Genomic DNA, 12631 nt, shown 5'->3' on the forward strand with positions numbered 1-12631 from the left:
GCAACGACTGTCAAGGCATTTGTGACTTTCTTTTTTTCTCATAAAAATTGACTCTTTAAGCGGAGCGCAGTTTGCGTGGACTGTCGACTAAATGCCATTCGGACAGGTACTCTAATGCTGTTAATAATGCTATGCATAAGCTTCATATTTTCTGACATGCACATAGCTTGTAGTTGGTCCGCCAGGATCTGGAAAAACAACTTATTGTTGGGGAGCATACCAGTTTTTGACGGCAATTGGAAGGTCAGGGTCAGCTCAACACTCCCAGTCCTCATGGTGTGATTACTAACAATTACCACAGAAAAGTCTCTATAGTAAATATTGACCCAGCAAACGATCATATACCATACCCATGTGCTGTCAACATAGCAGACTTGATCACACTGGACGATGTGATGGATGAATTCGGCTTAGGGCCCAACGGAGGAATGATGTACTGCATGGAATACCTAGAAAAGAATCTCGATTGGTTGATTGAAAAGTTGAAGCCGTTGAAGGGTAAAGTTCAAGTGTATAACGCGAGAAAGGCTGCTGAATACGTTACCAACAATTTATGCTCTTGCAGACGATTACATTTTATTTGACTTTCCTGGACAAGTCGAGCTGTTTACTCATCATAATTCGGTGAAGAACATTTTAGAGCAACTGCAGAAGATAAATTATCGGGTAAGTAACAACTAGCCATCGCCATGTATTTCTACCGTATCTCATAGTTTGCAACTATTCGTAGCTTGTGACTGTTCACTTAGTGGATGCCCATTACTGCACGGATCCTGCGAAATTCATCTCCGTATTACTGTTATCATTGAAGACTATGCTCCAGCTTGAACTTCCGCATGTCAATGTTCTTTCTAAGGTTGATCTAATAGAAACATATGGGAAACTAAGTAAGTGATATTTTTCATAATTATCTTCTGCGGCACGGGTATTCTAAATCTGCCTTCATTGTCTGTAAGATTTTTCACTCGAATACTACACTGAAGTCATGGATTTGAGTTATCTTCTGGAAAGCTTGAATGCTGATGCTTTTGGTAAGAAATATCAAAGCTTAAACAAGGCACTTTGTGAACTGATCGAGGATTTCAGTTTGGTTGGATTCTACACACTCTGTGTTGAGGTGAGTTTGCCGATGAGGATTGTACGAAGCACTGTTTTAGGCACTGACCAATATTCGACGATAGGAAAAAGATTCCATGGCAAAATTACAACAAGTAATCGACAAAGCTGGCGGCTTTGTCTTTGGTGCGCTAACAGAGGGCAATGAAAGCATTATGCTAACAGCCATGAAGAGTGGGAACTGGCAACATGAAGACGTCCGAGATGTTCAAGAAAAATGGATTGACAACGATAATAATGCGGATGAAGATACTGAAAATGAGGCTCTTCAAGGAAACATTGGAGGCATGGGTGGCATCATCAACCGGGCTGTCGATAAGCGAAGCAACCGATTCGGAGCCTCTAAGGAGTTCACTGAAAATGATGTTCCACGCCGAATCATGTAGTAACGTTCAATCTAATATCTATTCAACGGCATTCCACTCTAAACTTCTAGAATACAAAGCATGTACATAAATTTCCAGTTTCAAATGTTGAGACGGAAAAGAAAAAAAAAATAGCGCAATAAAATACGTCTTATTCACACTGATACTTGCAAACCTCTTTCATCCTCTGCTCCACATCAATATCCTCTAGTACATGAGCTTAGCTAATATAAAATGAAGCTTCATTATTAGAATTCTGGATAGCTATTTTTTTTTTATATATTTTTTGATGATTGGTTTGCGTACGACTATATCATAGCATTCCCATACCAGAAGCTCAAGCTAGCATTCATCTTAGCGTAAATCACACATATTCCACACTAATGCAGCATAAAAATAACTTGGATGTGACACATTTATATTTAAGTAGATGCGACGTAATTCAGCTGAACACCACACGGTATAGTGCGCTGCCTTATCGATATGTATTTGTGCTAACTGAAGTTGCTTTTCTGGCTGTACATTTGGAGCGAATGGATCCCAAGTCCGAAGGAGAAAGTCGGTGGGACGCTTGAGGCGGCAGTCTGATCAAGCTGTGGACAAAATGTTATCACGCACTAAGGAGAGTCTGGACACATGAATACGCGTGGCAGCATTGGGCAATGAATGAGATATGTTCGTCAACAGAAGTCTCTGTTACATCCAGGTCAGGTACCCGTGACAAGAAGATTGCCGATTGCCCACAAGGGAAGTCATGGACCCGTGATATTATGGACTATTTCGTTGATTCGCCGAGATCAAAATATACAAGAAAAACACGAATGCAAGCTATAGATCTGGCATCGTAAAACAATGTATATTCTTGCTCTACGAGGAAATCATTGATTACCATAGACAGATAGTGATATAGATTGGATCGCGATGGCACGCTTTTCTTTGCAGCACTTGTGATCGGTCACGCAACTAGTCGGGATGTCCAAAAGCAGCCGGGGTTGATCTCAGCCTGAAAAGTATCAGCATATAACATCCAGGCTTGAGCAAAAGTATTATGTCCTGGTTCACAAGACACAATCGATGCCGTGGTTTGCTCTATTCTCACAGGGTATACAAAAAAAATAAACATGGATATTTTTGGATCTACATATAAAAGGGACCGATGCATTTATTCTTCTTCCTCGCTTTTCAACTTGGTCAGAATTCTTTGCGACTTTGTTCTTCGAGAGGATTTTTGCTACATATCCAGTACCTCCAAAAAATAATAGAATTCGTGGCATATTCTTCACATGGGGCAAGCAGCATCTACGGCACTATCATCGTCAAAATCATCAGTTGTTTTTTACGACAGCGATGAACTAAGCAACCGATTCACCAAAGCAACTTTATCAACACTGGCTGTGCCTATGGTCATTGTGGCCTTTCCCTTCATTAATGCATACACTTTCACATCCGAAGAACTAACCGGTGTCAAGCTCATGGATGGAGCTATCGGTGGTCTATTAGGGGTCATTGGCTGTAAGTGTCCTCCGTGTATGTATTACAACTTCTGCAGACTTGTTATTTAACTTTTTTTTTTTGGTGTCTTCAGGGCCACTGGCACCATTTCTTGCATGCTGGGGAGTATTCGAAGTTTTATTCAAGGACGCACCCCCTGAGCCCTTAGCTATACCACAAGAAATAAAAGACAAGGCAAAGCGAGAATTTGGACTAAACTGCGAGAATTATTACAATATTGCTGTGGCAGGCATCGCGGGAACTGGCAAGGTGAGCTAATCATCAGATGGTTCGTGGCGATGGCAATCACTTGAAAATCAATAGAGATGATTTCCTAGAATGGGATGTGAAGTCAATATGACCAAAAACTGCTTGACGTGGTGGTCATATTGTAACGATGGGTTTCCAGCATGATAAACACATGCAAATGAACATTTTTTTTAAACCACAATTTCTCTTATTACAGTCTTCAGTCGTCAATGGGATTATGGGGATGCACGATAATGATCCACAGGTTAGTTAAAGGCGGGCTTCTGGAATAAAAAGGTTTCTTGTAACCGAGGCACACGTACCACATGACTTACCCAACCCGTATTATTATTTTTATTCTTGGTGTATTCCGATAATCCAGGCTGCTGTGACTGGTGAAACTGAAGCGACCATCAAACCTAGAGCTTACCGGCATCCAGACCTTCGCACCATGGTGCTTTGGGACTTACCTGGAGCTGCCACCCTTCATCACCCAGCTGAAACATATTTCGAGGACAAATTTTTGTGTGCCTTCGACGCACTTATTATAGTCATGGCGGAAAGGTAAATTGAGCTTCTCCGAGCAGCCCACATCAGGATTTTTGTCAACAAACATGCTGTGATCTCACCACCATAAATTGTATTACTTAGGCTTCAGGAAACCGACATAATAATTGCTAAAAAGGCTGAGGAGAAGAAAGTCCCAGTGTTCTTTGTACGTAACAAAGCAGATCAGGTAACTAGGCATTCGTTTTTTGGTGAAACTGGTTTACCACACGTTTAGTCGCCCATGTTAATCATCATATCAGGCGGTGGAGGCAAAAATTCGTCGATACAGTGGAAGTACCCAAGATGAGACGTATAAATGGTCAACGGCAGCAGGGGAACTAGTGAAAGAAGTCAAACAATCGATCTATAAACAGCTCAAGTCAAATAACTTCAGCACACGTAAACTATTTATCTTATCAGCATGGAATCTACAGGAGTTCGTTTCAGCCTTGAGTAAACGAGAATTGGACAAGAATATGCACATCATCGACGAACAGCGATTCATGCGGACTTTGATCGAAGGCGTGTTAACCAAACGCAGAAGAAAGGAAAAGATGAAGTTGAAAATGGAAAAGCAGAAGCAGCGCCAAATCATTGCTGAGGAGCGACAGAGAAACAGACGAAGCGCGGTCGGTGCAGCTTGAAAAATTAATCACTTGAATGTATAAACTACCCAACTCTACACACACACACATACCATCGTAAAAATCTTTTGTAATTACCATCTCGTAGTCAATATTTCATGATCATATGTACATTTTGCTTGTCATTTACGCGTGCAGGATGCTAATCTCACTGCCCTCACAGCGCTTCAAATGAATGCTTTGCTCGGTCATCTATCTCAAACAAAAAAATAAAAATATACCATAGGTAAACTACACTATTGATTTACCGGAAACTGCATCCGTGGGCGTGTTGGGCAACATAGCAGCTGCAATACGACGTCCTTCCTCAGCTAGTACATTGTAGGTGGATGCAGCATTTTTCTGAAAATGACATAAAGGAATCAATGTTACATCTCATTTTATGTATCCACAAGCGAAGCGTTAGGCATGATGATATGCAAACTTACTGTGCTCATTTGATCGACTTGGATTCCCAATTTGAACAGATATGTTCGAAGGTTCTCCGGCAAGGGATAAAAGTTCTTACCCGTTCCAAACAAGATGAGTTCTAATGAGTGAGAGGACATACCGGTTTAATAAAATAACAAGTAGACAAACGCATGAAAAGCGTGCACAAGGAGGTGTGAATGATAACACTGACCTGGCTTTGGGGCGGTTACTTCGAAAATCTTGAGCATTTCTTCAGTCCAGTTCTCAAATGGCGACTTTGCACCCGCTGGAACATTCCACATGAAAGCAGTTCCGTTCAGGAGGATGATTGGGCCATCGACACGAACGTTGTTGGACAAAACGAAGCCATTCTTTGTGATGATTTCAACACCAACATTCGGTCCTCGATCAAACATGTTGTTAAAGGCATCCAGCATGGAGACAGGGACAATGGTGTCTGAGGTTGGAGCTTCTGCAGGATACGTTTGATTGAAGACAGGAGTTGAATATGGCTTCTCATGCGTGTCGTCGTCGCTTGCTTTTCGAGAATGGGGCATGGATGTATGGATTTGCTTAAACGCCGGGATAAAAGCTGGTGTTGAACGAGTGCATGCTTTGATTGTTGGCAACTTGCCGTAGGCCAATGCACGACTGGACAAAGATCTCAAAGACATGTCGAAATTGATCAAGGCGTAATACTCGGACGAGCCAGATTACAGAATTTGTGCTTATGCGGAGTTTCGTTGTGGAGAGGCTGATGAAAAAAATGTCAAACCAATAGACGGATGGACATTTCGTTAAAATCACGATTATCTCGTATATGTAGCAAGTCTTTGTAAATGGTCTACAAAGTGATTTCAAAGAAAACGAAGAAGCAATTCACGTTTTAAACGATGCCCTATCGTTCTTTCTCGAAAATTTAGTTTCATGATAATCATGTCATGTATTCAATCTAACAAGCCTCTATTCATTCACTGCTGATTAAGAGACGCAGACTCCGTTTGGCATCCATTAGTAATGGGGCTCACAGTAGGCTTGTTAATATCTTGCAAAGAGGTTCTCCTTCCAAGCCCGACATAATTCGATGAGGCTTCCCATTGCGGGCAATGTTTGTGCCTGAGCCACAAATGCAAAACCGACAGTAGTAAATTTCGCCACGGCTATATTTCTAAAAATATTCCCCATTTTGCGTGAACTTCGTACGTAAGCAGACGAGCCTCGCTGGTATTGTACATCTTTCCAAAATACGATATAAAGTCACTGACCTTAAGATAGCTTTCTCAACTTCATCCTTTGAATACATCATGAATAAAAATTTCCATCGAGTCATCGCCCTCTTGGTCGCCTTTTCCAGCTTGAGTGCAGCCCTCCCTGTCAGTACCGTTGACAAACATCTTCAGCTTTTAGCCAGAGATGACGCATCAGGAGAAGGTATTCAGCTACCACAGGGTGCGAACTTGAAATTCTCACTGTTTGCCGAAGGAACTCAGGTAAAGAACGAGTGTCCATCCATTCGCTGACATAGTCAAATCTGTATTAATCGACACTTTTCCTTAGAATTATACTTGTGATAGTACAACGCATATGTGGACCAATGTTGGCGCCTTAGCTCATTTATCAAACTCAACCCTCGAATACGATCCAAGCAAACTTGTTGGCTTCCATTATTTCACTGAGCAAGATGGAGTACTTTCTCCAGAGTGGGATTTATCCATATCGGAACCGTACGATGAGAATGGTAATCACGTTATTGCAAAGAAGATCAGTCAATATGCTAGCCCTGACGGACCAGAAAATGTACCTTGGCTTTTGGTACAAGGCATTGAAGGCGACCTTGCAAAATTCGTCACCAGAATTATTACCAAAGGAGGTGTACCACGACAGCCAAACTGTGATCCATCATATAATAACTACCTTACAGTGCCTTATACCTCTCTTTACATGTTCTTTGATTAGTCCTGTTAAAAGAAGATATTTAATGATCCACTTTTGAATGCAGCTGTTTGTAATTCTTGCGCGTTCCCATGCATGAAACCTTATAAAATTTAATTGCGCTAATCCATGATGAGATCGGATGGTTTTAAAGGTGAAAATCATACTTGAATAAATATGAGAGCAAAGCAATAAGGCTCAAGTCAAAGTGTTCAGGGTCGAAAGTCCTCTGCATAATCGGTATAGTGCGTCTTCCTGGGATATAATTGCCAAATTAGGACAACGACCCCAGCTGTCTTTTTTCTTTCCTTGTTCAATCCATTGGACATGACTAGCAGTGCTAAACCAGGACATAAAGTAATCAATGAAGGAAATCGACGAGAGGGACATACAAGTGGTATTGAATACAATGGATGGACCATCACTTCCAAGAAGACGTCCATTTGCAATTCCCAAGACCTTGATCGGTACAGTTAGATGCTTGTTCACATTCGAGATTCCTTTTCGGTCAACCTAATGACCTTGATCTGATACAGGCTACAAAAAGAAATTGGGATACCACTTCCTGAAATGATTTTTGGAAACAACGAAGTCAGTATTCGAAACAAAACAGGTTTTGAGTTGAAATATCGGGCAGAGGACGCTTTACAGCTAGTTGACAAAACTTCGGAGAGCAACAAACACATCAAAGTAGCATATGCGAAGGAATGGGGAAAGAAAAGGTTGGTAAATGAATACAATTGTAGACATGGATGACTAGCTGCTACTATCCATCTCATATCCATTCGTACTAGTTCACAGAATCATGAAAATATTAAGGATGTCATCAAGCCTTATGACTGGACATATACAACATCTTATCAAGGCACTTCAGGCAACCAATTCGTCAATACGGACAAAGACATTGATATCGAACGACTCAAACGATTAGATCCGATCTTATATTATGATGAAAATATACTATTTGAAGACGAACTTGCTGATAACGGTACAGCAACACTTACAACGCGATTGGTGAGTGCGACTTAGTGGACATATATATTCGCACCGGTTGTTGATTGTTATTAATCTTAAATCATTCTTATCATATATCTTACGACAGCGCGTGATGCCAACTTGCTTTTTCCTCTTGCTGCGATTCTTCCTTCGAGTGGATGATGTACTTTTCCGCATAAACGATACACGGATCTACCATGAATTCGGCACTGACTATGTCATACGCGAATATACATCAAAGGAAGATCACTACAACTCTGTCAGAGCGGTAAGTTGCGTATAAAATCATTCAGTAGTATACGCGTTCAACATTAATGAAATTCCGTTGCTTAGCAATTGCCAAAGAAAGTGTCGGAAGATATATCACTTTTGACTGATCCCAACTGGGTGTCAACGGTGCTGCCGACAAATACTCAAACGATAGAAAAACAGATGGCTATTGTCAAATAGCACATTTTTGGGATTGAATGGGCTGCTCAACAATCCACCGTATACATGACGTCATTTAACTTATACTCTTGGGCAAAGTATCTCCAACGCTGACAGTTTGCCTCTCCACACACAACCACACTCGAGCAATAAACTATTTCATCAGCATAATGACTACATTAAAGATCATGACTTTCAATGTTCGCTTCGACTTGAATCAGGTGCCCGAAAGACAGTCGGCTGACACCTCTTTGGACGGTGAACAGCCTTGGTCTACAAGGAAGTGGAAGATCGCAGACACAATCTTGCTGTACGAGCCAGAAATTGTTGGTCTTCAGGTGAGGAAATAATAAACACTGTAGCATCGCTGTAGGTATGATACTGAACCATCGTATAGGAGCCACGTCATCATCAAGTTCTTGATCTGGCCGAGCTTCTGTCGGCTGACTATGTATGGGTTGGCTGTGGTCGTAGCGATGGCAAGGAGGATGGTGAATATTCTCCTATATTTTATAAACGGTATGTGATGACTACATCTATAATTGCGGAAGGAGCAGCTTTAAATAACGAGAACAATAGACAAATTCTTTCGGAAGCCAACTCCAAAACCATTTGGCTCTCCGAGGTATGTATGACAGGAAAAAGGTTGTTTTGTTAATGAGATTGTTCACTTAATTTCCACACAATAGACGCCAGATCAACCAGGTAGCGTAGGATGGGACGCTGATCAGACGAGAATCGCTACTGTTGTCACGTAAGGCTTTGCACATTTGATTCGCTTTGGTATACGCCGAGTAAAGAGATTAACTGAAGACGGTATACAGCTTTGACGTCAAGACAGACAATGGACAGAAACAAATTCGAGTCATCAATACTCACTTCGATAATAAGGGAGAAAAGGCTCGCAAGGAGTCAGCCGGCCTGCTTCTCAAAGAACTCAGTGCGACACAGCTCCCGATGGTAGTCATAGGCGACTTGAACTCAGAAGAAGACAGCGCGCCATACCTTGAATTGACGTCTCATCAGTATACCAAAAGCAATGAGTCGACGGGTATACGCATTGAGAAATTGAACAGGTATAGTGCAGTAGAGGAAGCAAAAAGAACTGGTATGCCTACTCGTACTCCTGGTCACGGTATTGCGCTTCCAACCCACATCCAGTTCAGACCACACAAGCTTGATCCTAAAAATCTCCAACCCATCGTTCAGCAACATGGGTTCAAAGATGCCCGATACGAATTGCAGACCCGACTGGAAGGATTTCCTGGCTTCAGTGGGCCATATGGTCACCAAAACACATTCACAAGCTTTGGTGCGCCTGGAGAGGATCCTCCATCTGTCATTGACTACATACTGCTCGGCAACGAGGTCAAGGTTACAAAGTTTGCAGTGCTCGAAAATAGATACGACGATAAATTGTACATAAGCGATCATAGACCAGTCATGGCAACTGTGAGCTTTTAATCAATCAAGTTATATTAGTTCTATCCCATTTGTATTTTATGTACATGACGAATGATTTATTTTTGGTTGATGATGGCATCGTATTCATTTTGGTCCACCAAGCCTTTCAATTGTTTGGACGAATCTTCCTCCTTTGGTCGGATAATGGCCAAAAATCCTTCATCAAGTGCATGTGTTCGGATAAGATTAGGATCCTCCAATAAGCGAGGATTGACTTCTGCCACTTCACCGTAAACGGTGGCCAGTATAGGGTATGTCTGATCGTCCACGGTGACCTCGCATATGACGGTATTGGGCTTGACTTTCTGACCTTTGGTCTTGCTTTCATAAAAGAATTTACAAGAGATGTTGCCAGTTGATTTTACAGCAGCATGTTCCTTGCTCAGTCCGAGAATGCAGAGCTTGTTGGGTGGTTGTCGTATATATACATGTGACGCTGGTTCGTAATGAATGGTGAAGTACCGGCTCAAAAATATGTCTATGCCCTGGTTCCAATGTGCCGTCTCCTTTGCCCAATGATCGAGATCGTACAATTCCTCAACAGCTGCTGATTTGGACAGCACCTCCTTATCCAGTAATTGGTCCATAATAGTAGATCAAGGTAACTCGATCTTCTCTGCAGCAACTGCACTTACTAGTGACTTGCTTTTTCTCAAAGGGAGACTTTTCTTTTTTTTTTTTTGGGCTGGGAAAAAGAAATGCATTTGTGGATATCAAATTCGTTATTTACACAGGATTAATCTCCAAGGGCATATAAGCTAATAGGGAGAAAAAGGAATACAGTAGAAGGAATGCGTTTGATTCAAGAGATGATAAAAAGAGGACGTTGATGCTCCTCTTGTAGCGGTCAAGCACGTAAAGTGACGGGTAGTGCTAACATATCAAACAAGCGTATTTTGGAAAAAGAAAGATTCAATCGGATTTCTCTAGCGGAATTCATATGTGCCAAAAGATCGTTCTTCGACATGTTCAAGTGTCAAATGTTGAAACCTTGAAAGGAGACGGATATTAGCACGACAGAATTTGGCATTTTTTTCACCAATCAACCTCCATGTTACTTACCATTCGCTTTGATGATGGAAGTAATAGCCTGTGATTTGATTTGTCGAACGCTGATAACATATATAGTAGAATCCATCATAGCTTGCTCCATCAATGCTTCTCAAGTGATGGTCAGAAACCAAGAAATGCTCCTTCCATCTCATAAATATAAAATCCTTGTCGTAAAAGTCGTAAGCAAATCCATCTTGATTGAAAGTTTTCAGGTAAGGCTGAAAGGCTGGGAATCGTTTCTGCAATGGATGATATGATGAGTAATTGTGAGATATTGATATAAGGAGTAAATAAACACTCTAGTTACCCAATGAGTATAATCAAACTGTTCCTCGGCTTGCCATTTTCGAGTCAAGAATGAATGCTTTGGTCCAATAATCTCAGCTTCAAAAAAGGTCTATAATAGCAAGTTCCGAAAAGATACGTTCAAAGATAAAAAAAAGAAGTAGTTCGCGTTAGCGCAAGCGGAAGGGCGGATTAACAACGATAAGTATCGAACATACCGTGAGCTCTGGAAACTCGGTAGTGAGACCCTTTATGTTAAGGTAGCCACTCAGACAAGATTCAGCTAGATCAACATGCTAAGAGAGCAGAGAAAATAAAAGTTTGCACAGTCAGTGAATGATTGAATAGGTGAGGTGCTTTGGAATAGCGTAAAGGTTAAAAGTTCCATATTTGGCGACTATTCCGAATGGTATGAGCCGTTCCCATCAGGAAAACGGTCGCCTCATTCCAAAACTAGTGCAGCACGATCTTGGTATATGGATCAAGACCAATCGCCTTCCTCCCGATGAAGCGCATGCAAGTTACCTGAATCTCCACAGCTACTTCGTAACTGGTCTTTCCACTCTTTTGAACGCCCTTGAACTTGGAACCTGGATATAATGCCCCCATTTTTGTACACCTCAACCGTTGGTTGGAGATATCCACCCACTGCTCGTCCTCTGACCTACAGGCTAGTGACGGTGCTCGTTTGGGTTGCTCTACAGAGGAGCGTGTTTTAAGTTCCCGTTCTACCATCTCGTAAGATTTGGTGAACACTTTGTTAGAGCAGTGCTTTGGGCAGCTGTTGCTATCTCTGCAAACAGGGCATACGATAGGGAGTGGAGTGGTTGTGGTAAGAACAATGGGGGCAGTAGCTGGTATCGGCATGTTTGATTGTGAAGAATGGAGAAGTGCGGGAATAACCTTTTTGACGGAGAATCAAGTTATGGCTGGATTTGAGTCTTGTGATAAGGACAATATGGTTTTTCTATTTGCTGAGGTTATGTCTGTGCTCAGTCGTGATGGCTAATATAACGAAATAAAATGCAAAAAAAAGATACTAAAGATGAGTAGAAGTGAGAGAACGCAGAGTGGATAATCAATCCAACACATTCTTTGTGCGTATTTTTTTTTTATAGAAAAAAAAAAAATTCAGTATACCACATTATTTCAGAAACAGATCCATTCAGAGGCCACGAAAAATTATACAACGATTATTTGTTAATAATATACTGAATGCGAGGAACGAATCATATCATAGACATGAAAGAAATAGCTGGATGAGTACGCATGATATTGTGTTATGCGCAGCCGACTTACAATGCCGATAGTGTTTTGAGGGGGCTAGGTACAGTTCAATGACTCTGTTGTTCAAGGCATAACACCGCGTCTTGTATAATGTTACCATCGCCTTCATATGCTGATGTTTACGAGCAGCAGAAGATCATTTTCGAAGATAATCGCCTCAATGTCACTACAGAACGAGCTATCATCTTACACTTGCAATTTTCAATGCTTGGGAACGCACAAATATAATTGTCTATTATTGCGTTTCCAGCATATTGGATCTAAGAAGCCGGGATTTTTCAGTTGCCCCTAAGTGACCAAGAGCGTACATACAGAAATGACAAATTGACTTTGTCGTCATGGTAATATCCAACAAATATT

General features: G+C 41.4%; 8 protein-coding genes across 8 annotated transcripts; 5 read left to right on the forward strand and 3 right to left on the reverse strand.

Annotated features, from left to right (window-relative positions):
• The first annotated feature begins 81 nt into the window (after positions 1–81).
• K450DRAFT_231967 (uncharacterized protein) lies at positions 82–1647 on the forward strand. The gene is made up of 7 exons (XM_051587516.1): positions 82–106; positions 167–243; positions 302–498; positions 566–666; positions 731–887; positions 957–1117; positions 1182–1647. Exons 1-7 carry the CDS (start codon positions 92–94, stop codon positions 1500–1502), a joined length of 1029 nt encoding a protein of 342 aa, XP_051446575.1. The 5' UTR covers positions 82–91; the 3' UTR covers positions 1503–1647.
• Positions 1648–2347: 700 nt separating this feature from the next.
• On the forward strand, positions 2348–4762 carry K450DRAFT_231973 (uncharacterized protein). The gene is made up of 6 exons (XM_051587517.1): positions 2348–2993; positions 3067–3242; positions 3439–3486; positions 3604–3785; positions 3873–3957; positions 4031–4762. The coding sequence occupies exons 1-6, from the start codon at positions 2765–2767 to the stop codon at positions 4412–4414; spliced, it is 1104 nt and encodes a 367-aa protein (XP_051446576.1). The 5' UTR covers positions 2348–2764; the 3' UTR covers positions 4415–4762.
• K450DRAFT_231980 (uncharacterized protein) lies at positions 4547–5534 on the reverse strand. Its single transcript, XM_051587518.1, has 3 exons — positions 5037–5534; positions 4843–4943; positions 4547–4756 (listed from the first exon to the last, which is right to left on the reverse strand). The coding sequence occupies exons 1-3, from the start codon at positions 5497–5499 to the stop codon at positions 4646–4648; spliced, it is 675 nt and encodes a 224-aa protein (XP_051446577.1). The 5' UTR covers positions 5500–5534; the 3' UTR covers positions 4547–4645.
• Positions 5535–6077: 543 nt separating this feature from the next.
• K450DRAFT_231983 (uncharacterized protein) lies at positions 6078–6939 on the forward strand. Its single transcript, XM_051587519.1, has 2 exons — positions 6078–6315; positions 6383–6939. Exons 1-2 carry the CDS (start codon positions 6130–6132, stop codon positions 6779–6781), a joined length of 585 nt encoding a protein of 194 aa, XP_051446578.1. The 5' UTR covers positions 6078–6129; the 3' UTR covers positions 6782–6939.
• A 145-nt stretch (positions 6940–7084) lies between these two features.
• On the forward strand, positions 7085–8203 carry K450DRAFT_270096 (uncharacterized protein; the record flags this gene model as incomplete). The annotated part of the gene is made up of 5 exons (XM_051592950.1): positions 7085–7224; positions 7294–7483; positions 7559–7771; positions 7860–8021; positions 8087–8203. 5 exons carry the CDS (start codon positions 7085–7087, stop codon positions 8201–8203), a joined length of 822 nt encoding a protein of 273 aa, XP_051446579.1.
• Positions 8204–8352: 149 nt separating this feature from the next.
• On the forward strand, positions 8353–9646 carry K450DRAFT_270097 (uncharacterized protein; the record flags this gene model as incomplete). Its single annotated transcript, XM_051592951.1, has 4 exons — positions 8353–8520; positions 8580–8807; positions 8872–8936; positions 9007–9646. The coding sequence occupies 4 exons, from the start codon at positions 8353–8355 to the stop codon at positions 9644–9646; spliced, it is 1101 nt and encodes a 366-aa protein (XP_051446580.1).
• Positions 9647–9655: 9 nt separating this feature from the next.
• K450DRAFT_231991 (uncharacterized protein) lies at positions 9656–10307 on the reverse strand. The gene has a single exon (XM_051587520.1). The coding sequence runs from the start codon at positions 10231–10233 to the stop codon at positions 9703–9705; it is 531 nt and encodes a 176-aa protein (XP_051446581.1). The 5' UTR covers positions 10234–10307; the 3' UTR covers positions 9656–9702.
• A 1-nt stretch (position 10308) lies between these two features.
• Positions 10309–12166, reverse strand: K450DRAFT_231994 (uncharacterized protein). Its single transcript, XM_051587521.1, has 5 exons — positions 11510–12166; positions 11203–11280; positions 11007–11096; positions 10709–10938; positions 10309–10636 (listed from the first exon to the last, which is right to left on the reverse strand). Exons 1-5 carry the CDS (start codon positions 11849–11851, stop codon positions 10573–10575), a joined length of 804 nt encoding a protein of 267 aa, XP_051446582.1. The 5' UTR covers positions 11852–12166; the 3' UTR covers positions 10309–10572.
• Positions 12167–12631: the final 465 nt, after the last annotated feature.

The sequence above is a fragment of the Umbelopsis ramanniana genome (assembly GCF_025399195.1).
Source record: "Umbelopsis ramanniana AG unplaced genomic scaffold K450scaffold_14, whole genome shotgun sequence".
Classification (NCBI taxonomy): domain Eukaryota; kingdom Fungi; phylum Mucoromycota; class Umbelopsidomycetes; order Umbelopsidales; family Umbelopsidaceae; genus Umbelopsis; species Umbelopsis ramanniana.